At 44.0% G+C, this 25,252-nt stretch overlaps 1 protein-coding gene across 1 annotated transcript in view; it reads right to left on the bottom strand.

The window, feature by feature from the left end:
- LOC310789218 (E3 ubiquitin-protein ligase TRIM50-like) overlaps positions 1–25,252 on the bottom strand; it is a gene marked incomplete at both ends in the record, with an annotated part of 138,639 nt that overhangs the window by 37,863 nt on the left and 75,524 nt on the right. Inside the window, 2 exons of the mRNA XM_083650806.1 lie at positions 719–949; positions 5,866–5,961. Coding sequence (XP_083506932.1) covers positions 719–949; positions 5,866–5,961 — 327 coding nt within the window. The remainder of the gene's footprint in view (positions 1–718; positions 950–5,865; positions 5,962–25,252) is intronic.

Here is a 25,252-nt window from a genome sequence, read left to right as displayed (position 1 = left end):
GTCTGTGATTATCAAAAGTTTCTGGGAGCGCGAATTTGGGTTCAGCAGGATAATCTTCACAAACGTTAATAACTTTTATTACTTTTGGAAAGTAAATGTGTTTGTTTATGCGATTTTAATAATTGAATGAGTTCAATTGTTCAATTTTACTTTAATTTACAAAAACTCTGGGGGTGTGAGTTATTTGCATAGTTAATTCACGTGAGAGGCTCGTGCACGTGCGCTCAAATTCACATTGATTGGGATGTATATGAAGGAAAGGTGCACAGAACATGGTGTGACCTTTGATACATGTGGCGGTTTCTGTGCATACGTACTTTTCTAATTTTGTGAGTAAGCCAAATATCAGTATGAAAGCTGGGCAGTTTTTGATACATGAGGCCCCAGGTGCCTCTATATATTGTAACTGTAGTTTGTAGTAACATACAAGTGACACAAGATGGCAGTATACTATAAGATAGCTTGGCCGTCGGAAGTCTCTGGAGCATGCCGTTGTCGATTATCGTAATGATCGGTAATGCATTGCCCAATAGAAGCAAATAAAAAAACAAGAGGCTTCATAATGAAATATGAGCAAATATATTTATCAAACAGGAAAGTGGAAATAAAGGCATGTCTTTAATATAAGCCTGCTTCCAAAAAAGCCCTGGTACCCTGTTCAGTTCATGTAAATAAAGCCCCTGGCCAATATTAGGGGAAATATGGCAAGTGGAGATACCATGATGAAGTCGAGGTGGCCCTCGTTGCTGAGGTCATGCAGGGTGCTGTGAGCGTCCTGTAGGCGGGTGAGGTTCTGGTTCAGATGGTCGGTCTGGTTCTGGAGGGAGGAGATGAGGGCGGCGGCCGAACTCTCCACCCGCTGCATAAACCCTGCCTCCTCCAGCTCCAGGCAGCGCCGCAGATCACCAAATTCCTTACGCACCACCCACTTCAGCACGTCTGACTCGTTCTGATTAGACAGAGAGCAGCCTTGGTCTGAATCTGGCCAGCAACAGCATGAGGCTCACCCTGTCGCCCCCTACTCGCCGGATTCAAATGTCTGATTGACTGAGCCTCCCAACGGAGATGCCAGACTGCTGGACCAGTCCAACTTTGGTTCAGAAACTTTGAGATTCAACCCATCGGTGGTTTGCAGAAACCTAACATGCCAACATTTTATTCTGAAGACTGGGCTGCAAATACATTCATGAGATGGGATTTCTCCATGTAATAATATCAAATAATAATAATGGTAATAATTGTTGTTGTTAATAATAAGGCTAGGGGCCCTATCTTCGCAACGGCGGTAATTTTGCGTTTAGCGCCCGTTTTGCACTGGAATAGCGGCGCGCAAAGCCCTAATTGTGGGCGTGTTGGGCCGCTGCGCTTCACGTCATCTCGGCGCAAAGCTCCATAGGCGTGTTTATGCCCATAACAGGATTCACAAGGTGAGATCACTCCCCTTAAAAGCCACAGCTACGGCAACCATTTTAGGGCATCCTCCTCTGTCAGAGTATTGGCTATCATTCCTCAGTCTAAGCGTTGTCAGTTCTTGTGTCTCCTAGTAAACCATATCAAGTGTGCTCTGAAACACCTTCAGCCCTCACACGAAAACGCTGTCATTCTTCCTGCATTACTGTTTCACTCCTCACACGTCAGTCATCGCACAATACGGCGTCACTCGTCAGTCATCAGTCCTCAGTCATCAGTCCTCGCTCGTCAGTCATCAGTCCTCACTCGTCAGTCATCACTCGTCAGTCCTCACTCGTCAGTCATCACTCCTCACGTCTCACATGAAAACGTTGTCATTCCTCCTGCAACGTGCCTCACTTATCACTCAAACTAGCTGTCAGTCATCACTCCTCACGCCTCACACGAAAATGCTATCATTTCTCCTGCAACGTGCCTCACTTATCACTCAAACTAGCTGTCAGTCATCACTCCTCACGTCTCACACGAAAACGCTATCATTACTCCTGCAACATGCCTCAGTATACCGCAATATGGTATGTATATATATATAATTATATATATATATATATATATATATATATATATATATATATATATATATATATATATATATATATATATATGGTCTATTCTATTGTCATCAAACATTAAACTAGATGTTCCTCTTAGTGTTACTATGTTAATTCTGTTGGGTCTCATAGATTACTACTTAAATCTATATTGTAAATTAAAAAACTTGCGCCTTTATTTTGAAGGCAAAATCACTCAACCGGAAGTGAAGTTGTAAAAAATTGTTGCTCAATTCACGGAGGCGTTCTTGCGGTTTCCCCATCACACACGGAACAACAACAAAAAACAATGAATGACAGCGCTTTCATGTGAGATGTGAGGAGTGATGACTAGAGTTGCCACCCGTCCCTTAAAATACGGAATTGTCCCTTATCTGACAGTGAAATCATGCGTCCCGTTTTGAACCGATACGGGACGGGGTTTGTTCCGTATTTTCATCCCACCCGCATTGTGTGATGAAAACCCACCCTACTCTGCATCTGGTTGGCTAATACTGCTGCCTTTGTTGGTAGATTGGTTAGTTATAGGCATCAGTCACGGTCAGGCTGAGCCTCTGCTCGCTGATTGGCTTTGATCGGGTCTGAGCATCAGAGAACAGGGATGGGGCGGGTCTTCGCACAATGCTGGTGGGAAATGGCTGCCCCAACTCCACCACTTCCAATGAAAACTCTTCCAAGTTTCTGAAATACAGATGTGAATGGGAAGAAACACTTGGTTTGACAGGATTAGCGAAGATGAAAGAGTGCGTTCGTAAATACGGTAGTCAGTGCGTAGTAATGCTTCCAGATCGCAAAACGGCACAAACCCGAACTGAGCCAGGAGTGACAGGAGGCTGGTGAACAGAGGTGAGTTTAACACGTTGTTGAGCGCAGCTTAGAGCGTCAGATTTGACTTAGCCAACTGCAAAGCATGTGTTTTCTGTGGTGGTGCATGGTGGCCCCTGCAGACGTCACGTTAGACAGCAGCATGTCTCAGTCAGGAGAACAACATTCACGTCATGTCAGGAGGACACACTGCAGTGTCCCACAAGCAACTCCCGAGGCTGATACAGTAGTAATCACAGCTTTTTAATTCCTTCTGGACATCATGTGCTGATTGATCAGAATCTGATCAATTAGATTTCCCATCCAGTTGTATTTAGGCTACTAGGAAATAAATAGATGTACTGTCTGCTATCAATCTTGGCTGCTGAGGTGCTTCTCTAGGCTACATTATTATGATGTGATTTGGGAGTTTTACAGTCAAATACATACACATTAATCTACATTAATCAATATAGTGCACATGAGAGGAAAGTAAACAACTCTCATAGTATGCTCAACCAATCTGGAAAAATGCATTCTTCAATAGGCTACTAATGCATTAACAGACAAAAAGTTAACTAAAAAAGTGTTCGCAGAGAAAGTAAATATTTTTAACCAAATATATTTTTCTCAAATATAGGCTAACCATTTAGTTAGGAGTTTATAGCTGAAAAGCTATCTATTAGTTCATTGTTAATTAAGCACTACAAGCTTCAAGTATCAATCTAAATGCTTTTTTGAAACAATCTAAGTTATGATTTACTACCACTGGCGCCCCACCCCGCCCTCGGCCCTGGTGGTCGTGGCCCCGAGGAGCGGCGGGCCCCTGCTGCGGGGGGTGTCCCTTATTTTTCTACATGAAAGGTGGCAACCCTAGTGATGACTGACAGCTAGTTTGAGTGATAACTGAGGCATGTTGCAGGAGAAATGATAGCGTTTTCGTGTGAGACGTGAGGAGTGATGACTGACAGCTAGTTTGAGTGATAAGTGAGGCACGTTGCAGGATGAATGACAATGTTTTCGTGTGAGACTTGAGGAGTGATGACTGCCGAGTGAGGACTGACGAGTGAGGACTGATGACTGACGAGTGAGGACTGATGACTGACGAGTGAGGACTGATGACTGACGAGTGATGACTGACGAGTGAGGACTGATGACTGACTGCTGACTGACGAGTGATGACTGGCGAGTGAGGACTGATGACTGACAAGTGATGACTGATGAGTGAGGACTGATGACTGAGGACTGATGAGTGACGCCGTATTGTGCGATGACTGACGTGTGAGCAGTGCCGCGTCTATGTGGCGACAGGCCGCAGTGCCGACAGGTCGCAATGCCGATAGCCCACAAGCAGAACCAGCTGAACGAGGCGGCGTGCAGCGTGTCGGTGGAGCTAACCTCTCCCAGCCCCCACGCCAAACCTAACCTGCCCCCATGCCTAAACCTAACCTCCCCCAGACCCTAACCCCAAACCTAACCTCTCCCACCCCCCACGCCTAAACCTAACCTCCCCCAGACCCTAACCCAAAACCTAACCTCTCCCACCCCCCACGTCTAAACCTAAGGTCGGCATTGCAGGTGGTCGGCATAGCGGGTGGACACCGTGTGAGGAGTGAAACAGTAATGCAGGAAGAATGACAGCGTTTTCGTGTGAGGACTGAAGGTGTTTCAGAGCACACTTGATATGGTTTACTAGGAGACACAAGAACTGAAAACGCTTAGACTGAGGAATGATAGCCGATACTCTGACGGAGGAGGAGGCCCTAAAATGGTTGCCGTACACAGCGTCACCGCCATCACGTCTGTGACAGCAGCTTCTCTCTTGCTCAGTGCAAGCAGAGTGACAGAGTGAGAGAGAGAGAGAGAAAAGAGAGTGGGAGAGAGTCAGAGAGAGAGAGAGGGGGGAGAGAACAAGAGAGGGAGATAATTGGAGGATGAACCAGTTCGGATTCGTAACGAAAATTGATGCTTTTGTAATTAGTAGCCTATTAATTAGTCGTTTCGTATAAAATAGACATTTAAAAATATTATTTTCTTTAATAGGGTAGGGATGTGTGAGATTTTAATTCTAGACTATTTCAATAGCCTATACCAGAATTGTACACTCGGGTTAAGCTATTGTTGGATGGTGCAATTGCAGGGAGAGAGGTTACTGTATAGCCTACTGGCCGGTCGATCCGCGCGACCGTGCACAGCACTGCCTCAGTGCCTCTCTACCCACCCTGTGCACCGACCCACCCGGCCTGCCTACCCAGCTCACACCTTCTCCGGGGAGACCCCCCTCCAGGACCCGGCACACTAGCCGAACACTTAAAAGCACCCCTCCCCACGCTCCACACAGACTCTCGCCCCGCCAGACCCTCGTTCCCCTGGTAATCCAATTCAAACCGCAAATGACTTTTTTGGCACAAAACCATGACAAACAAATTCTAATTTTTAAATCAAGGTGTGTTTTTTTCTCCAGTGTAGGTTAGTTGAAAATCGAACTGGCATTCTGAGGAGGGAAGTGTATCCACGCGCGAGCCCTGCATAATGTAGGCCTATCCAAGCGAGGATTTCCTGCACTGCTCGGAGAATACTGTGTGCGCTCAGGCGTACGCCTGGCGTAGAGTTTTTTTTTGCGCTAAGACCATTTGGTGGTGTTAAAATTGAGGGCACCCAAGGCCTTTTTTTCTAACACATTGCGCTGGAACGCCTATTTTGGCACAGGGAACACCCAAACCTCTGTTTACCCTCAGAACATAGCGACAGTATCTTCGCCAGAGCGCAAAATGACACTTGCAGGAGGAAGAGATAGGCTAGAGGCCCACGGGCCTGGAACATGCCTACACCTGTCTCTGCGCTTAGATCCCAGCGCAAAACTGGATGGTGGAGGCAGACGATAGCTTAAGGCGCAGGGAAAATAGCAATAAGATGTGCGCAAACGGCAGCGCAAACGATAGTGCCGTACGAAGATAGGGCCGTATGTGATACATATGAGATACATTAGGTCTGTGACTGTGAGGGATTCAGGTTCCAGACTGAAGTTTAAGTCACCTACAGTGATCCTGGATTTGTTGTAGGCCATTTTGCAGATCTGCTCCTCCAGTTTACGTCTGTGGGTCTGGAACTCAGTCATCAGACAGGAGATATCCTCCTGAAGACAGACAGGCAGGCAGACAGCTTGAGGCAGGGCCATGGGAAGTGAGGGTGCTGCAGCACCCTCTGCTGTTTTGTATTGGAATTGCAGTGTCAATAAAAAAAAAAAAATAAAAAAAAAATATATATATATATATATATATATATATATATATATATATATGATTAAAATGTGTTTTTTGGGTTTAGTTGAAGAATATGAGCAAAGCAAAGAGGGTGGAGACGTTATTTTTTATGTTTGGTTTATAATAATAAGATAAAATATAATAATAAGTTCAGTGTTTCTGCCTTGCTGTCTGTTGTAGTGTAAAACGACCTAAAGGGAGAGAAGGTGGTGACATCAAAGTGAGTGAGAAAAGGAGAAAATACTGAATAATCACATCACAATAGTATAATCCTAATGTTAATTTAAAATGAGATATTCCTCTAAGTATGGATAAAAAACATCCAAACATAAAAAAATAAAAAAAAATTATCTGTGGCACCCGCAACCGTTTTGGTGCCACCAAAACTCCCTTGCTTGCAGCACCCCGTGCTTAAAATGACTTCCAGCGGCCCTGGCTTGAGGAATGTTCAGAGTGCATTCATTATTCAGTAAGTGATGTATTTCGCCGGGATTCTGCGAGTATGGCTGCCTGCCTGTGGCTTGATCAGTAGCCCATTGTTGTAGTCCAGGACGAGTGATATAGAATGGAATTTTCACCATTCCTCATCCCGCTATAATGATTCAAACAGTGTCTCTAGCTCTCTGGCCCCGCCCACTTCCATTTGGTCAACTCCAGTCCGTTTGGTCGACTTTGTACCGAAACGCCCCCGGAGGGCCCCGCCCACTTCTATTTGGTCAATTGAGCTGTCTGGGACAAAGTTGTCCAAATGGACTGGAGTTGACCAAACGGAAGTGGGCGGAGCCAGTGGGAGTCAACCCCTCCCCCAATGGAAGCCTTTCTAGACATAGTTGTCCAAACGGACTGGAGTTGACCAAATGGAAGTGTGTGTGTGTGGGGGGGGGGGGGGGGCGCATCCAAACTGTTGTATGTTATTCATGCAACAAAAGGCAACATGGAGATTGACAGTTGAGTGCAGTAGACATGAAAGGGAGACCCCAAAGAAGCAATAAATGCTTATGGTAGGGGACCCTGGATATCAGACAGCAAAGAGACTGCCAACTGCTCTCTTGATGGCAGCAAGCTCCCTTAATTAACGACTTCCTTAATTAACGACCGGTGGATTGGGCTCTCTTCTGTGCCAGGCAAGAGTCAAGACTATGTCTCTCTGCATGAAGATGCGCAACGGGTACACACAAATGGCACACAAGTTTCAAGGGTTTTTAATCACACATTAAACAATTTCAAAATATTTGTGCTGTACTTTATTGAAGCCATACAATGAGCTAAAAATCATTTACTTTATTTTGTAGACCAAATGGACTACAGTAGGCCCAGAGATGGGCAGTATTTGAAATACTTGTATTTGAAATACGTATTTCAACTACTTTTTTGTATTTTGTAATTTGTATTTGGCTGGGCAGAGAAAAATGAGATGTAATTTGTATCAAGATACTTTCAGATCTTGTATTTTGTGTATTTCAAATACATAAAATACATTTTTCTTTTTATTCTCAAATTGACACATGTAAACATTGACACAGGTTTAAACTAAAGATGGAGAAATTAGTTGTACTAAAAACAACTAAGTGAACTAAACTGAAACCTGATATGAATAAACAGAGAAATTACTTGTACTAAAAAACAACTAACTGGACTGAACTGAAACCTGATTTGAATAGGAGAAATTAGTTGTACTAAAAACAACTAAGTGAACTAAACTGAACTGAAAGCTGATATGAAAAGATGGAGAAATAAGGTGTATTGAAAAACAACTAACTGAACTGAAACCTGATGTGAAAAGATGGAGAAATTAGTTGTACTAAAAACAACTAAGTGAACTAAACTGAAACCTGATATGAATAGATGGAGAAATAAGTTGAAAAAACAACTAACTGAACTAAACTGAAACCTGATATGATTCAGAATAGATAGAGAAATAAGTTGTACTGAAAAACAACTAACTGAACTAAACTGAAAGCTGATATGATTCAGAATAGATTGAGAAAGAAGTTGTATTGAAAAACTAACTAACTGAACTAAACTGAAACCTGATGTGAATAGCTGAAGAAATAAGTTGTACTGGAAAAAAAAAACTAACTGAACTATACTAAAACCTGATATGAATAGATTGAGAAATAAGTTGTACTGAAAAAAACCTAACTGAACTAAACTGAAACCTGATTTGAATAGGAGAAATTAGTTGTACTGAAAAACAACTAACTGTCATAAACCTGATTTGAATAGATGGAGAAATTAGTTATACTGAAAAACTATAACTGAACACCAAAGTACCCTAATGAAAATCAAAAATGTCTTTCTGTTGCTACAAGGATGTCTGAGCTTCGCTGTGCATAATGATGGCTGTGCAGATTTTGACACTAGAATGGTGTTACCACTGCTGATAGTGGAAAGTTGTATTCAGTGAGTGATTGTTCTTTACTAATTATGTTCTAGATAGCCAGGTTGTTTTGGATTTTGTTTATGAAGCAGAAGGAGGGGAAGTCATTTTAAGGATGTAAGGATTTGAACAAGAGTCCAATTTCATGGAAGGCCTTTTTTGTTTGAGATGCAGTTTCTCATCGTTCCTCTCACCGATTCACAATTTCACAACCTTAGACAGGATGTGCATCAGGGCATTCAATTCCTGATATGTAACCTTTTCTAGTTGTATAAATATGTTTGCACGTTAAATAAATACTGTGACGACAAGTTACTGACATGGTGGTGAATGTGAAGTTGTTTAAAGGGGACCTACTATGCCTTTTACCTATTTCAGTTATTTATATATTGTGTTATGATGTCAGATATCTATGGCTAAACATAGTCAAAGTTCCAAAACTTGAGGTTAACATGCAGAAATGCTGCCTTTAAGTCAAAAGCCCTCACAGAAGGTGATTAACAGCTGAGCTGAAGGAGAAATTAGTTCTACTGAAAAACAACTAAAACTAAAATGGAAGAACTGCAGTGTGTTAGGGAGTACACATACTGTGACAGAGGACTAAAGAGAGGATTTACTGTCTAAGGAAACCAGAAAATTTCACTTTTGAATAGCTGAAATCAGAGAATTAGGACATTTTCCGTAAAGAAATGTCTCTAAATGATTAATAGATCATCAAAATAGGCAATTAATTTAATATTTGGCAATTCATCTATGAATTGACTAATTGTTGCAGCTCTTTATAAGTTTTTATAAAATGTATTTTCATGTATTTTCAAAATACAAAATACGTATTTGTAATACATTTTCAGACAGGTATTTTGTATTTGTATTGTGATACATTTTTTGAGCAAGTATTTGTAATTTGTATCAAAATACTTTATGATGTATTTTCGCCCATCTCTGAGTAGGCCAAATGGAACCAAGACAGGTTGGATGTTAAATTTGACTACATTCTAAATATATGAATAGAAATAGTGTGTTTTCTCAAGTTTCAAGTCATTTCCTCCATTTTTGGTTGAATGGCGGCCATTTCTCTTTGGCACAACTGTGTATGTTCCAGCGCCCACCATCTTGAAACGGTAAAAGCGATTGCCACCAAACAAGACAGATCTACTCATATGTGGGCCATATACAACATATTCCAAGATTGGAGCGCTACCATGTTCAGAAAAAGTTTTGCTGACATTGGACTAACATTCTCAGGTCCTCTGACGGGTATAGGGGCTGAGAGGAACCCGGAGCAGAGCTTGATCAAAGGAACATTGCACCAAATCAACCACATGTACTCGCATGGCCGCCACCTATAACATACTAGAAGATCAGAGCGCTGGCACGTTCAGAAGGAAGCTTTGATTAGATTGGACATAGCATTTGACCTTCGACCTTACAGCAAGCCTGTCTCCACGCCCTCAAATATGGTCAATTTGACAAATTTGAAGGTTACAGCCTTGTGTGAGCTGTCCTATGGATTCCTGCGTCTCCCAAGGGACCTCCAGGCAGTGAGGGTCCCAGCCTGGGTTTTGCAGCCAAGTGTGCTTAATAGTGATTCGCTCTTTGGCTGCCATTTTGAAACCCTGACTGGGATCTGCACCAAATCAACCACATGTACTCGCATGGCCTCCACCTATAACATACTAGAAGATGAGAGCGCTCACATTCAGCGTTTCAAAATGGCGGCCAAATAGTGTTGTTTCACTGAAGTCTGAAGGCCCGAAAACACATTTTTAACCATAACATTGGCCGCGCTGGATACAATGGCCAAACCTTTTGCACACGTGTTCAGGGGAATGTTCTCAACTAGTCTGGGGGATGTGGTGTCATATCGTGCAGCGAAACCAAAATGGACGGCAAATAGCTTTGCTTTTTTAAGATAACACGGGCTCACAATGCCCAGACGACTTCATCTTTTGCACATGTGTTGAGAATACACCTGTACACTAGTGTGTACAATGTGGTGTCATTAAGTTAAGCGATTCCAAAATGGCTGGCAAAAAGCATTGTTTTATCTGCCTATAACCAGGCTAAGGGGGCGGGCGACGCCTTCCTTGGCCCCGCCCCATGGCGGGTGATGTTGGCCCTTGGCACAATACAATAATAACCTTAAATGGAAATGGGCGAGGCCAAGGGGCGTCACCCCCCACCCTTCTGAGACCAATTTAGATAGTAAGTAAACCAAATGGTATATATTTTGCAAAAGTCGACCTGATGGCATGGTCCAAAATGGTTAATTGCTCATATCTCGCCATTGAAAAGCCGCATATACTTGAGACCACTTGCGTTGGATTCCTTGTCCAATTTCACATATGAATAAGTGTCTAACTCAACTTTTTCCCAACTTCCACAATCCCTTGGCTATCCTCTCAGGCTATACAACCCTAACAGCTTCCATCAGTTTGAAGTCCTCGCTATCAATTAACTCCCCCGGTGGGCGTGGCGCTCCAATTTCGGTTCCAGCTTGTAGCCCCCCTATAGGAGAGTACACCCTGTGAAAATGGGACCGGGGGTCCCCTCCCCCTAGGCAGGGGGGAGGAGCGATCTTTTAAAAACGTTGAAAAAACAATCGCTTATAACTCCTAGAACTTATAAACTCGCTTAGAAACTCCGTTTCGACCACTTCTGGTGCCCGGATCGACGCGGGAGTGGTCTCGTTGGATTTCTCGTCAAATTCTACACTAAATAGAGTGGTTACACATATACCCAAAAACACAAAAAAATTACAACTTTTTTTATTATGTCATAATAATCATCATAAAAAAAGGTATTCTGAACATAGTAGCGCTCCGCCCTTTTAATATGTTGTAGATGGGCACCATATGAGTAGATTTGTGTTGTTTGGTGCCAATCGCTTTTACCGTTTCAGAATGAAACAGTAAGACTTGGCCTTAGGGACAGGCCTGGATTTGCCTCTAGTTATCCAATTTCCACATTTTTCACTTGCTCCAGGCAGCCAACCTCAGCCACTCACCCAGCCTAGGGTGCCTCTCTCCTGGCCGCAGATACCCATGCCAGCCACCCCCTACCACCACCCATCCATTACCCAGGACAAGAGCCTCTCTCTGCCCAGACTTCGGTGCACCCCTGGCGGGCTGCAGTGATGTGTGATGTCATCATCAGTGATGTCATCAGTCCCCGCTGGTGGTGATGTCATCAGTGATGTCACTGGTGATGATGTCATGAGTCCCCAGACTGATGGGGGCCTGGGGGAGTCATCCCCAAGAAACCACTGCCATTTGGTCAACCGCAAACTGCCGGTCGTTCCATTTGGTCAACGGGGCATTTGGTGAAGTATGTTCAATTTGGTCAACTATCCCCGACGGAGGGCGGGGGACGACCCCCTCTTGCCCCGCCCACTTCCATTTGGTCAATTGAGCTGTCTGGGACAAAGTTGTCCAAACGGACTGGAGTTGACCAAACGGAAGTGAGCGGAGCCAGTGGGAGTCAACCCCCCCCCAATGGAAGCCTTTCTAGACATAGTTGTCCAAACGGACTGGAGTTGACCAAATTGAAGTGGGGGAAGTGGGGGAGGGGTAATCTTGTGATAGACGAGAGAGGCTAAAAGCTCTGGAACTTTGTGTGCTTTATGTTGGGGGATGGTAAACCTGCAATAGACCAGAGAGGCGGGGGATGTCGCCCTTGGCCCCACCCACATGCCCTGAGGGCTACTCCCTCAGGGCCATCACGTGACATCACGTCATCAGTGATGTCACTGGTGATGATGTCATGAGTCCCCAGACGGATGGGGGCCTGGGGGGCTCATCCCCAGGAAACCACTGCCATTTGGTCAACCGCAAACTGCCGGTCGTTCCATTTGGTCAACGGTCCATTTGGTGAAGTATGTTCAATTTGGTCAACTATGTTCCAATTAGCCTCATCAGTGATGTCATCAGTCCCCACTGGTGGTGATGTCATCAGTGATGTCACTGGTGATTATGTCATGAGTCCCCAGAAGGATGGGGGCCTTGGGGGCTAATCCCCAGGAAACCACTACCATTTGGTCACCCGCAAACTGCCGGTCATTCCATTTGGTCAACGGTCCATTTGGTGAAGTGTGTTCATTTGGCCAACCGCAAAGTTGACCAAACGGACCGAGGTTGACCGAATGGAAGGGGCGGGGCCGGGGCGGGTCACCGGGGGTCTCGTGGGGCGTGTGGGGACAAAGTTGACCAAACGGACCGAGGTTGACCAAATGGAAGGGGCGGGGCCAGGGGGGGGTCACCGGGGGTCTCGGGGGGCGTTTAGGCACAAAGTTGACCGGCCGGACCGAGGTCGACCAAACGGAAAAGGGGGCGGCACGGGGGGCCGGCGGCGACCGCTTGAGTGACGCGCCCTACGGTCTACTGTGCGGTTGACCAAAGGGAAGCGGGCCGGCGCTCGCCGTCGCCGCCTGGGGGACGAAGCCGGTACTCGGTTGACCAAATGGAAGCGGCCCCGATCCACCCTTGTTTCCCTACCTATCCACGAGGACAGCGGACGAGACTGCGGGACGTGTTTCCCCGACCCGGTTCTCTTCGCTATGGAACGGCGGGACCTGCTGCGAAAGCTAAGAGTATTTTTTCTCGTGGTTTGACTGCTAGCCGTAGCAGTTTGTGAGCTAGTCGGCTGCGTGGCTTGACTAGCTGGGTTGTTACGCTAGCCCTAGCTAGCTTGATTGCTGTCTCCCCAGCTGGGGAGTGTCACTGCTATTACCTAGTTTGCTAGCTTAGGCGAGGTTCACCTTTTATTATTAGCCTAGCTTCCCCTTGTTAGCAAGGTGTGTTGTTGCCGTAAATGTGCAGCCCTCATCATGACGACGTGCCACCACTGGGCCGCTGTCATCCGTGGGGAACTGCCTCCCAGCAGCCTGCCTGCCACGCCCCGGGCTTTCCCTCACGCCCCGGAGCATGCTGCCTCCCTCCCAGCGGGGCGTGGAGGCCGTCTCGCAAGGCTCATCGGAGTCCCGCCCACTACAGTGGGGCGACTCCCCGGTGCCAAAAGATGTGAATGAGGGCAGCCTGCAGTACGATCCGATTTATGATCAGGAAGACCTCGTCGTGCAGGTCCAGGTGAGTGACGACGAGGGGCAGGAGAGCATGTTTGTGAGTTTGAGAATCCGAAGTTCGAAACGAAGTAAAACGTAGGGGTTGTTCTACAACCCAGGTTTTACGAGTGAGAAAGAGGATTCTCACACACCCAGCCTTGCTGCCTTCATTATGGAGCAGCATGGTTGCTGGATGCTTGAGAGTGATTTGTATTGGCTATTGGCGCGGACATGACAGCAGTCACGGGGGAGGAGCAGGTGGCCGCATCATAGCCAGTGCCAAGACGCCTTCAGGCGTAATGGGTGGTTTTATAGTGGTCAATTATTTGAGAAAATTGACATTTATCCAGTAGGTTTGCTGCGAGAAGCAGTTTTACTGTTTTTACTTGCTGTATAATTTGACCCTCTATAAGTAAATTAATTTTAGGATTGTGTGATCATCTATAATTAGAACGGCAAATTGTGCATTGTTTTTTTTGTTTTGTTTTTGTATACCCCCCCCGATTTTTATCCCCATTAGTGCTAATTTTAATTTATTAAAATTGTGCACATTATTTTTTTATATAAGTATCGCTTCTGTCGGGTGGAAACCTTGTATCTCCAAATTTGGCAATTTTCTTTTTATTCCATAAATGGATTTAGGGGGTACAAAAAAATAACGTGTGAAAGTTTTAGGTACTTTGGACCAGTGAAAGATGTTATATTTAGGGATGTCCCGATCACCTTTTTTTGCCCCCAAGTCCGAGTCAGAGTCATATGATTTTGAGTATCTGCCGATACCGAGTCCCGATCCGATATTTCTGCAATGCATTGCAGAAATAGTTGGGACAACAAGTTGGGACAACTTGGATGCTTTTTCCCCCCGTTCTTCTAAGTCAGTGGTTCCCAACCTTTTTACACCAAGTACCACCTGAGAAAGTAGTTGGCTCTCCAAGTACCACCATATGACCGACGTTAAAATACAGTCTATTCAGCTATGCACAGTTCACGCAGGAGGCAAATTTATTCTAACCTGCAGCCTATGTGCAACCTGCAGCAGCTGCACTTGTGCTGGGTTGACTGCTGTCTTCACCTCCTTGTGCTTCATCGTTGCTGCTCTCCTCTACTACAGCTCTTTTACGATTCCCTCCCGTTTTGATCCACTTTAGCATCCCTCCTCGTCTTTGTTCACCACTTGTGTAACCATGCGGGGCGGGCAGGTAATTGTGCATGCGCAACAGGTATAGTGTCCGTCAGAAACAAATATTTGTTTCTAAATCTCAAGACAACAAAATAAACCTCAATTTCAATGATCACAAGTTTATTTTCATTCGTAGTATTATTTTGATAGATAAACATGTTTTACAATTGATTTTAAAGTTGGGTTTATTTCATAATTTAAACATTGGGATTCCAGGGATCAAGTACCACCAGCAGGGGGGGCGCAAGTACCACCTACCTTGAGAAACACTGCCAATAATATTAATAATTATTATTATTATTTAACTTTCACATGTTTGAAAACTACTACTAATGACCACCATGGATTTTGCACAAAAACTATATATATATTTTTTTTTTTTTCCCACAGAGCCTTCCAAGTACCACCAGCAGGGGGCGCAAGTACCACCTACGGTACGCGTACCGTAGGTTGGGAACCACTGTTCTAAGTGTTTAAGTGTTTTTATTTTAACCAACCAATATGACATCTTTGTACGGCTCTTTTATCACAACCACAACTCAGTTAGTGCAGCATTGGTTTTAAACCAAGTAAACAAAATAAAATATCTTTACAGCTTATGGTAAAGGGGGTACTTTGATTCAGAAATCAGGGAAAGGGGGTACTGAAGCCAGAAATGTTTGGGACCCACTGACTTCTCTGGCTATCTCTGGGCTGGTATTCATTTGCATGCGGCGTTTCACTGGCTGTCTGCTATTGTTTCGAGTTTCGGCCAATGAGCCACATCAATAGAATTAAGCATGCTAGCTAGATGGGGGCGGGGTGCAGCTCTGTTTACAAGTGAGACAACATCACTGAGGACAGTCTGCGTGGATTAAAATGATTGAAACTTTATCTGTGAGACGAGTGCAGTCCGGCCACTTCATCTGACAACATGGAGGAACGACAGATTTTATTCACAAGACAGACGGAATGCAGACAACAAAAAGACATGTTCATTATGGTAACTTTACTGATGCAGGCAGGCAGTGCAGAACACTTCTGGCTTTTCTTCCTAGTCCGACTCCTAGGTGAGTTTAATCATGATCCCTAACTAACGTTACGTCTTGTTTCTGTTTTAGCCACTGTGCGACCATCTAGTTATGGTTGGACATGTGTTTTTGTATGTTTTATCGCGTTCTGATGTGTCGCTAGTCGAACACTAAACAAAGAGTATGGAAGGAAAGAAGCGACAATTGACAATAGAACCGTGGCCATTTTGGCGCCGCAGACAACAGGACAATAGCACAGAGGTTTGTTGCGCCCCAAAATGGCCGATCTCTTGTGCGCTGTTGCAATAGATTAGTTGTCGCTTCTTATCAATGCTCACTCCCCACTACTAAAGTTAAAACTGTGTGTGTTGCTGCGCAAGAGGGCTCGTGTTTACGATGAATATGACAAATTGCAATGATAAAATAAATGACAGATTGTTTATTTGGATGACTGAAATGTGAGAATTGCCATATTTGTTTTGTGACGTTTTTATCATTGTTTTTATACATAAAAATCGGGACAACCCTAGTTATATTACTGGTTATTAATGTTGTTATTACTATTATACTGTATATTAAAATGTGAATGTTTTTTCTTCCTTGTGAAAAATAGCTTTTTTGGAGATACAAGGTTTCTGCACGACAGCAGCGGTATGTTTATTTGTCTCTATCCAATTGTATATAATCATAGGTGTAGTGCTGTGGGAATGTGGGGGAGCGGGGCGCTCCCACACTTCTCCAAGGAGTGTTTGTGTGTGTGTGTGTGTGTGTGTGTGTGTGTGTGACAGCAAACAGAGCAGGCTGTCGTCACTCGGCAGCAGAGGTTAGTTAGATAGCTATTTCATGTTCTCATAATTATATTAACAACCATAATGAACCGCGATGTGACAGAAAATGTGTTATTTACAGAGCGCATGCACCTTGCCCCGTTTGCTCCCATTATAGCCTGTTTGAGGATGCTACTCCGAGCTCAAAATCTTCTGTGGGCATCCGAATGAAACCAAACATATTTGGGTGAGTAAAACATCATATTTTAAGCTGGCAATGAGGACCGTGGTGTAAAAAAACGAAATTCTCCTTTAAGTGACAGGCTATGTAAGAGCAGCGTTTATAGGAAGCTAGCGTTAGCGTTACCTGTATCGTTCCAATTGTGTTCGGATGGTGACTTGCGTTACACACGGCTGTAGTAATGCAATAAAGCAGCAATAAAGTCCCCATGGTTTGTTTCTATCTCTACCGTCCACAGACGTGAAGGGAGCGAGACGGAGGATACGTCAGCAGCACAGGAGATGTGTGGATAGTTAGGAGAGACAGGTGAAACTTTCTGACAGCTCCTCACAGTAAAGTCTGTTCACCTCATTTTTTCTTTTGTTTATTATTACATGCATTAACGGCAGCATACAAACAACAACTCTGGGTTTTTTATTGCTGTCATCACTATCGCTATTCTGTAATGGAACAGAAACGACAATAAGGCTGTTACTATAGTTGTCAGCTGCAGGACAATATGTCAACAATATGGCGCTGTCCGGGGTTAGCGAATAAGGTCTATAGAGGACACAATAAGCTAGGGCATGTGTGTGTGGGGGGGTTTCCATCCTTATATAGGTGCGCTCCCCCACTTCTCCAGATAGCACTACACCTCTGTACATAATGTTCAGCTCGCTAGACAGAACCTGGTTGAGTTCTGTACATATGGGCGCCACATAATAAAGAGTTGAATCATCTGCATACATTGCCAACTTAGCCTTATTAATTGCATGTGGCATAACATTTGTAAAAATAGAGAACAGGACAACTCCCTTGCCGGACCTCGCAGTTCAGGGCCCTACTGCTCGATTGAGTGCCATTAAAATATACTCTCTGTGACCTGGCCGACAAGTAGATCTTGACCCAGTGAATAGCACAGGATTTTAAACCATAACACACAAGTTTATAGCTGCTAGTAGTAGCAGCATTGACGACGATAACGTAAAACAGAATGGGGGATGAGAGGAAATGGCGTCGAACCATGATGCAGAGTCAGAGAGCAAAATTGAAATAGAAGATTTGAGAGGGCTGGAGAATAAAAGAAAGAGTGTTTCTAGTGTATCGAGTGACAGTCGTAGTCAGATAGTAAAGAAAGTGAGGCAAGAGAAGTCGGGTTCCTTTTCTTGTGGGAAAGAGAGCGGTAATGAAGGACAACAGAGTTTTTTGTAACCCACACGACGTGGGAAAGTTTGTGAAAAAGAAAGTGGGAGCAGTCAAATCTGTGAGGGTAACTAGGAGTGGCATGGTAATTATTGATTGTGTGCTGAAGGCTCAGGGATTGAATGTTATTGATATAATTATGAATATTGTAAGGTGGAGTGTTTTGTTCTTGGAAGGGAGCCGATGAAAAAGGGAGTAGTAAGTGCATTGCCACTTGATGTAGATGAGGAGTTGTTTGAGGAGGAAGTTGAAGGTGTGTTTGAGGTAGTGCTGCACGATTAATCTAATCGCAATCGCAATCGCGATGTCAGCACGTGCGATTACATAACCGCAAAAGTGTGCGATTATTATAATTTTTTCACTCTTTTTGAGTGTGTGTGTGTGTGTGTGTGTGTCCTCTAATGTTACACGCGACGCAGCAAACACACGTTTCTCTACCATCACACTGTGGGCATCAACACTAGCAGGAGGCTTCTCCCATGCACTCCCGCAAATAAGTAATTTTATGCGCAGCAAAGTTACATCTTACCGAGAGGGAGAGAGAGAACATCCATGATCGCTAACAGCTAGCTATGCTAATAACTAGCTTGCCGTTCAGAAACGCATGTAAACAGCTGAGTGTTTAGTGAGAACGTCAGTAAAATAAGGAGAGAGCTGCAGGTGCTTATGCAGAACTAGTGCACGATTAAGTGCACAGTGGGTAATGACCCGCTGTGATGAAGAATATAGCGATTAACAAGGTTGATAGCAAAACACTGTCGCAGCTGCCATCAGCAGCACCTCCAGGCTTCAACTAGCGTTAGCCTGTCACATGACGCCTTCATGGTCCCTCGATAAAGTCTGCAGAAATATGCACGTTCCCTCACCTCTCTCTCAAGAAGCGTCACGTGAGTGTGGCGTTTACGGCCATCTGTCGCTACAAAATAAATAAACGGGGTGTATCATTGTATTACTCGACAGACATGTAACTAACTTTGCCAGTCTGAGCCATCTTCTATGTGCTGTAACACAGTGCAGTTTCTATTTTTCTGGTGTTTCTTTTTTACATGATTGGGACAGGCAAATGTCTCAAAATGTTTTATTTTTTTGTAAAGATAATTTTATTTCAAATTGTTTTATTTATTTAGTTTTAATATATTTTAAATTGTAACATATTTCATGTATTTTAGTCTGTGATACGTGAAACCGTGGTATTTTTGTCCAAGGTTATCATACCGTCAAAAACTCATGCCGGCACATCCCTAGATACCTCTTGTTTATTATATCGCAATCGCAATCACAATCGCAATCGCAATATTGTCCACCCTAATCGCTAATCGCACCTTTCCCCCAAATCGTGCAGCACTAGTTTGAGGCAAGAAGGTTAACAAGATATAGAGAAGGTAAGAAGGAGAAAAGCATGTCTGTGTGTTTGACCTTCAAAGCAGAGGTCCCTGATAGAGTGTTCTTAGATTGCGTGAGCTACAGGGTGAGGCCATTTGATAGGGTGCTTCTCAGGTGCTATTGTTGTCAACAATATGGCCATGTAGCTGCAGTATGCAGAGGGGATAGAAGATGCCGTCGGTGTGGGAAAGAGGATTGCAAAATTGAGGATTGTAAAGAGCAGGTTAAATGCCCGCATTGTGAGGGGTTGCATCACGCAGGATCAGCACAGTGTCCAAAAAGATTAGAGAGGTAGAAGTGAGTAAGGTAAGAGAAAAGAGACGAATATCTATGCTGACAGTGTTGTGAATAACGGCGTTATTAGTAACGGCGTTACTAACGGCGTTACTTTTCTCCAGTAACGGGTAATCTAACTAATTACTATTTCAAACGTTACAACGCCGTTACCGTTACCGACAGTGAAATGTGACACGTTACTATGCACTGATATGATATCTAGCTGTGTTATCTGAGCTGGCTCACTCAGCCAGGGAGCAGCAGGAGTTTTTTTCTTTGGTGAGGGGGAGGGGAGGGGTGACAGACGCGGCATAAGTAATGATGATTGGCTAAAGGTAGAGTCAATTTCATGGTAAGCCAATCAGTGCCAGAGTTCCGGTAGGTGGGTGTTGTTACATGCCTCAACACGCCACAAACAAACAGCCTCACGAGAGAGCTAAATGCAGCAATGTTGAGTCTGTGGATGTAAAACTGGCGTTTTCAGCATGGAAGTATAGGCAATACTTTAACCTCATTGATGTAAAAGGCAAGAACGTACGTGAAGTGCACATTATGTCCCAGCGCAAAGTCCACGTCCACGTCCGTTTCGAGTAATCTCACGAAACATCTCTCAACGGCACACGCTACTACAAATCTAGTGGCCAAAAACAAAGATGCTAGCGGTGTAGTTAACGTGAGCTCCAACAAGGAAGGACACGGAGACGGAGCTACGCCGTCCAAGCAACAAAAGCTGGATTTTTCTGCCCCGCAAAAACTTGTGACACAGACTGAACTGAATGCTCTGATAGGCAGGTATGTTTTTGAGAACATGCTCCCATTATCAACTGTTGACTTAGACTCCTTCAGAGCCCTCATCACTAAAATACCGGCGACAGGAAAGGCCGTTCCACTATGTAGACAGACATTTTCTAAATACATAGAAGCCGAGTACGTTAAAATGAATGCCGAGCTCAAAAAGAGTTTTGAAGCGTTAGAATATGTCTCTACTACTGCTGACATATGGACTGCACATAACATAAGCTATCTTGGTGTTACTGCACATTGGATAGATCCACCTAGCATGGAACGAAGGAAAGCAGCCCTGGCATGCAGACGTTTCAAGGGCCGTCATACTTATGATAGTATTGCAACTCAGCTTGACAACATCCACTCATCCTATGGCATATCCCACAAAATAACATCAACAGTCACAGACAATGGCTCCAATTTCGTCAAGGCCTTCAAAAGGTACCAGCCAGTGGAGGAGGATGACTCTGGGGATGATGACGAGGATGAGGTGACTTTTACGGACATTAATGATATTTTGCAAAACAGTGGTGAGGATGATGATGATGGCGTTGTGATTACTTTGCCGCCGCATCAGAGATGTGCATCGCACACATTAAACCTGATTTCGTGTACTGATGTTGACGAGTGGTTACTGTCAAGACCAGAAGCAAAAGCGATATACAGAAGTGATACAGCAAAATGCACAGCCTTATGGAACAAGGCTAGCCGCTCAAAAATGCTGCAGAGACCGTGGATGATGTCATCGCAAGGACGTTTCTAGTCCCTTGCACTACGAGATGGAATTCATTTTATGATGGCCTTGTCCGAATCTGTGAACTCCCTATCATCGAGCTGAACACCATCTCCTCCAGGTTTGGATTAAAAGCCTTAACAGAACGGGAGCATCAGTTCATCAGGGAGTATTGCATGGTGATGAAGCCTCTAACCTTAGGGTTAGACATCCTTCAGGGAGAGGACCACTGTTTCCACGGCACACTCATCCAACACTGGAGACACTAATACACAAGACCCTGGAACAGAAGAGTGGCCTGGAAATCCTTGTTGACCTTCCAGAGGCCATTGTCATGGTAAGAAATAAATACAGATACATAATGAGGAAAAAATATAGTAAAATTAAATATTTTTAAATATACTCATAATGTGTAGGCCTAATGATGTGCGTGTGTGTGTAGAGATGGTCAGTATTATATGTTCTTTGCATTATGCATCATTTCAGGCAGTCAAAAGCGAGGATGCCGTCTTGGCTGCTGTGACTCTGCCCAGGTTTAAACTACGCTGGCTGCGGACACAGGACAGGAAGGACAAGGCCAAGGCATGTCTGCTGTCAGAATGCAGGAAAGGTATCCAAGATGATGACCAGCAAACAGGTACCAGCACACCAACACCCCGCCTCAGCAGCACTGACTCAGCTATAGAGGATTAATTATTTTCCTTTGAGGATGAGGATGACACCTCTTCTACTGCTGAAAGTCAAATCACGGACTATTTCACATCAGGAGCACAAGGGATGGACAGTCTAAATGGATTTTTCACTGATAAAGAACATTTCACTCAAATACAATGCAGCCACTCCATCCAGTGCCCCTGTAGAGAGACTGTTTAGCCTGGGGAAGCTCGTCTTCACTCCAAAGAAGAACAGGCTGTCTGACCAGAAGTTTGAAAAGCTGCTGCTTTTAAGATACAATCACTGGTTTAATGGCTAGGATGAGTGTCAGGAAGGACACACACTGACTCACTCACTCTCTCCACATATTCTCTCTCTCTCTCTCTCTCTCTCTCTCTCTCTCTCTCTCTCTCCACACACACTCTTTTCTCTCTCACAGAGAGCTGGTGTTCTAAAGCTGCCTACAGATGATAAACAATTTTCTGTTCTGACAGCGCAAGGTAGAGCGATGTGGTGAGCAGAGCGCAATCCACGAGGTTACCTCTGATATGTGATTTATGATTGGTTGCGCTCATGAAAGGTCAGCAAAAAATAAGCAAGCATTGAGATATGTTGACCAGCACCAGCTGACAAAATCGAGCTGTTGCCGCCTAGTTGAGAGGCACCGCTCTCCTCCATAGGAAAACAACAGGACAGCAGGCGCTGATCGTGTGTAGGCAGCTTAAGTCAACAGAAGTTGAAGTTAACAGTGTTCAGAGTATATGGTATATAAGTTCTATTTTAAAAGCACTTAATTGTTAAACTGTTTACTTTTGTTTTGAAGAAAATACTTGAAGTAGGCCTACAGTATGTACCAGTTGTCGGTAGCTGTGTCATAGTTTGACTTATTTAATTTACAGCACAAAGAGTTTAAAGCACTTTATTGTTTAACTGTTATGGAGAATATTTTGTTCAAAAATACTTGGAAGTACAGTATGTACCAATTGTCTGGAAGTTGTATGACATATTTTTTTTATTTTACACTACAATGAGTTGGTTGCACTTCATATTGTTGAAACTTTTAGTAGTGAAGAAAATACTTGAAGTAGGGCCTACAGTATGTACCAGTATCTTGAGATTCAATAAACCTGCTCAAAAATCGGAATTCTCTGACATATTTGAACTTTTTTAGAAGAAGTAATGGAATAGTTACTTTCCTTGGTAATTAATTACTTTTATGAAGGAGTAATTCCACTACTAATTCAATTACTTTTTGGGGAAAGTAACTAGTAACTATAACTAATTATTTTTTTAAAGTAACGTTAACAACACTGTATGCTGAGGCAGTTAAAAGTATGGAGAAGAAACATGAGGTGGTGAAAGTGCAAAAGGAACCAGACAAGAAAGCCTTTTTGGCTTTCATTTTGATGGTGATAAGCTGCAGTGCTCTGGAGATCGAAAGCAAGTCAGAGAGGATTAAGATGGTGGTGGATGCTAGTTGAGTATGTGTGCCTGTTATGACTTAGAGATACATTTTCATACAGAGATAAGGGGTCCTTAGTGTCAAGAATATTCCACATAAACATACGAAGTGAGTAGAGTAGTCTATTTTTTACAAATGACCAAGCCAAGGAGCTGTGCATGGCTGACACATTTGTTTTATGATCACAACGAAGTGCAATCCTAGTTGCTTTATTTTGTACCATCTGCAGTCTCCTTAACTTGTTCATTGCAGCATTAGACCACACCACTGGACAATAATCAAGATACGACAAAATGATATAACTATATAACTATTATTCATCAAAAACCTGCAAATTAAAATATGCACGACACTGTCCTGTAAATGATCTCCCGACGCAATTAACTGTAGCCCCGGGTTAAATCCCCAGAGTTATAATGGGCATATGTTGAGAATATTGTCACTTTATAGTTTGGTAACACTGTCAAACAGCTCCACAAGTGGTGTGACAAACTAACTTGCTAGTATTGCTTATTAGTATCGTCTTTAACTGCTTCTGATTCTGATTCTAGAGGTAATCACGTTTCTCTAAAATGCTATTGGCTAATGGGGCGGCTGGGCAGGACTGTGTGTGGTGCCCCGTCTATGTGCCGACAGCCCGCCCCGCAGTGCCAACCCATTCTCACTCCGAGCGCGTAGCATATTGACGCTTTGTCCCGTCCCTTGTGCGTTGCTTGTTACTAACATGGTACCCTTGAGCGACCCATGAAACGACTTGGGCTTTCCGACTAAACTCAATGTAAACCCATGGAAGTCATCTTTGACGCTTATGGCAACTGCTCCCCCATTAGGAGCTAACCTCTCCCAGACCCTAACCCTAAACCGAACCTCTCCCACCCCCATGCCTAAACCTAACGTCGGCATTGCGGGCTGTCGGCACTGCGTGTGGTTGGCATAGGGGGTGGACGCCCTGAGGGTTGGGGTCTCCTCTGAGAGAGCCTGGTGACGAGAGGTTAGGTTTTGACAGTATGGTGACAGGAGTTTGTGTGTCAGTGTGTGCGCTGCTGTGCACTGATATAGCGCGTGTTTTACTAATACATCTAGTTTGAAAGAGCGAGTGGGCAATAGCTGTGTGACTGAACGGTGAGGCAGGCGAGGGAAAGAGAATTTCCGTGTTCGTCCTTTGGCGTGATGACGTATAATATCCCCGTCGACAGTGTAGTCTCATTTAGCTGTTTGCTAGCTAGCCACCCTTTTAACGGCACGTAAAAGCTTCAAAACTCATAAAAGTGGTCCTCATGTGTGAAGATGGCCTGCATTTATTGATTATATGAAGATTATCCTGCTAAACACAGGTCCATGTTTGAATAAGCTTGTGTTAACCACAGACCTTATTTAAAGCATCGCGCTAAAAACCCATTCAAAAATCCCATAGGCGGAAACAGTGAAGAATCCGGAAGTGATAGCATCCATGTTTTCCGGACTCATTCCTGCGGTTCCTGCGGTACAATAGCTAAAACTATTGTACTATAGTTTTAGCAATACAGTAGGTGGCAGTAATACACCATTTAAGGATGCCAACCGCCATAAAACCCAACAGAAGAAGAATAAAACGTAAAACAGCAGCCAGCAACCGGCCACAGGGTCCATTCCAAAATTAGCAAGCGGGTGGGTTTACTATGGAGTACACGTTACCGAGGAGAGGACATCAATTGTTTCAGATTTATTTTCAACACGGTTTTTAAGGTTAACTTTGAATCAAACATTAGCGTTAATCAGCCCATTGGGTTGCCCATGTAACTCAGTCCTCAACTCTCCACCGTGGCTGCCGTGCATCACCCAGGTGGGTGCTATACACATCGTTCCATCCCCCTCCTTCCCCTGATATGTGAAGCGCTTTGAGTGTCTAGAAAGGTGCTATATAAGTCCAATCAATTATTATTATTATTTATTAATTTGCATCGCCAGAATTCACCACAAAATGGAATAGTTACTAAAAACATTCGCCGCCGTCAAATGATGATCAATGCGTTGTGCACCCCGGTCTGTCCTGCTGAAGTGTGCACACTTGT

The sequence above is a fragment of the Poromitra crassiceps genome (genome assembly GCF_964638095.1).
Source record: "Poromitra crassiceps genome assembly, chromosome: 14".
NCBI classification, from domain to species: Eukaryota; Metazoa; Chordata; class Actinopteri; order Beryciformes; family Melamphaidae; genus Poromitra; species Poromitra crassiceps.
The sequence above is the reverse complement of the archived record's forward strand: the minus strand, read 5'-3'. Positions and strand labels throughout refer to the sequence as shown.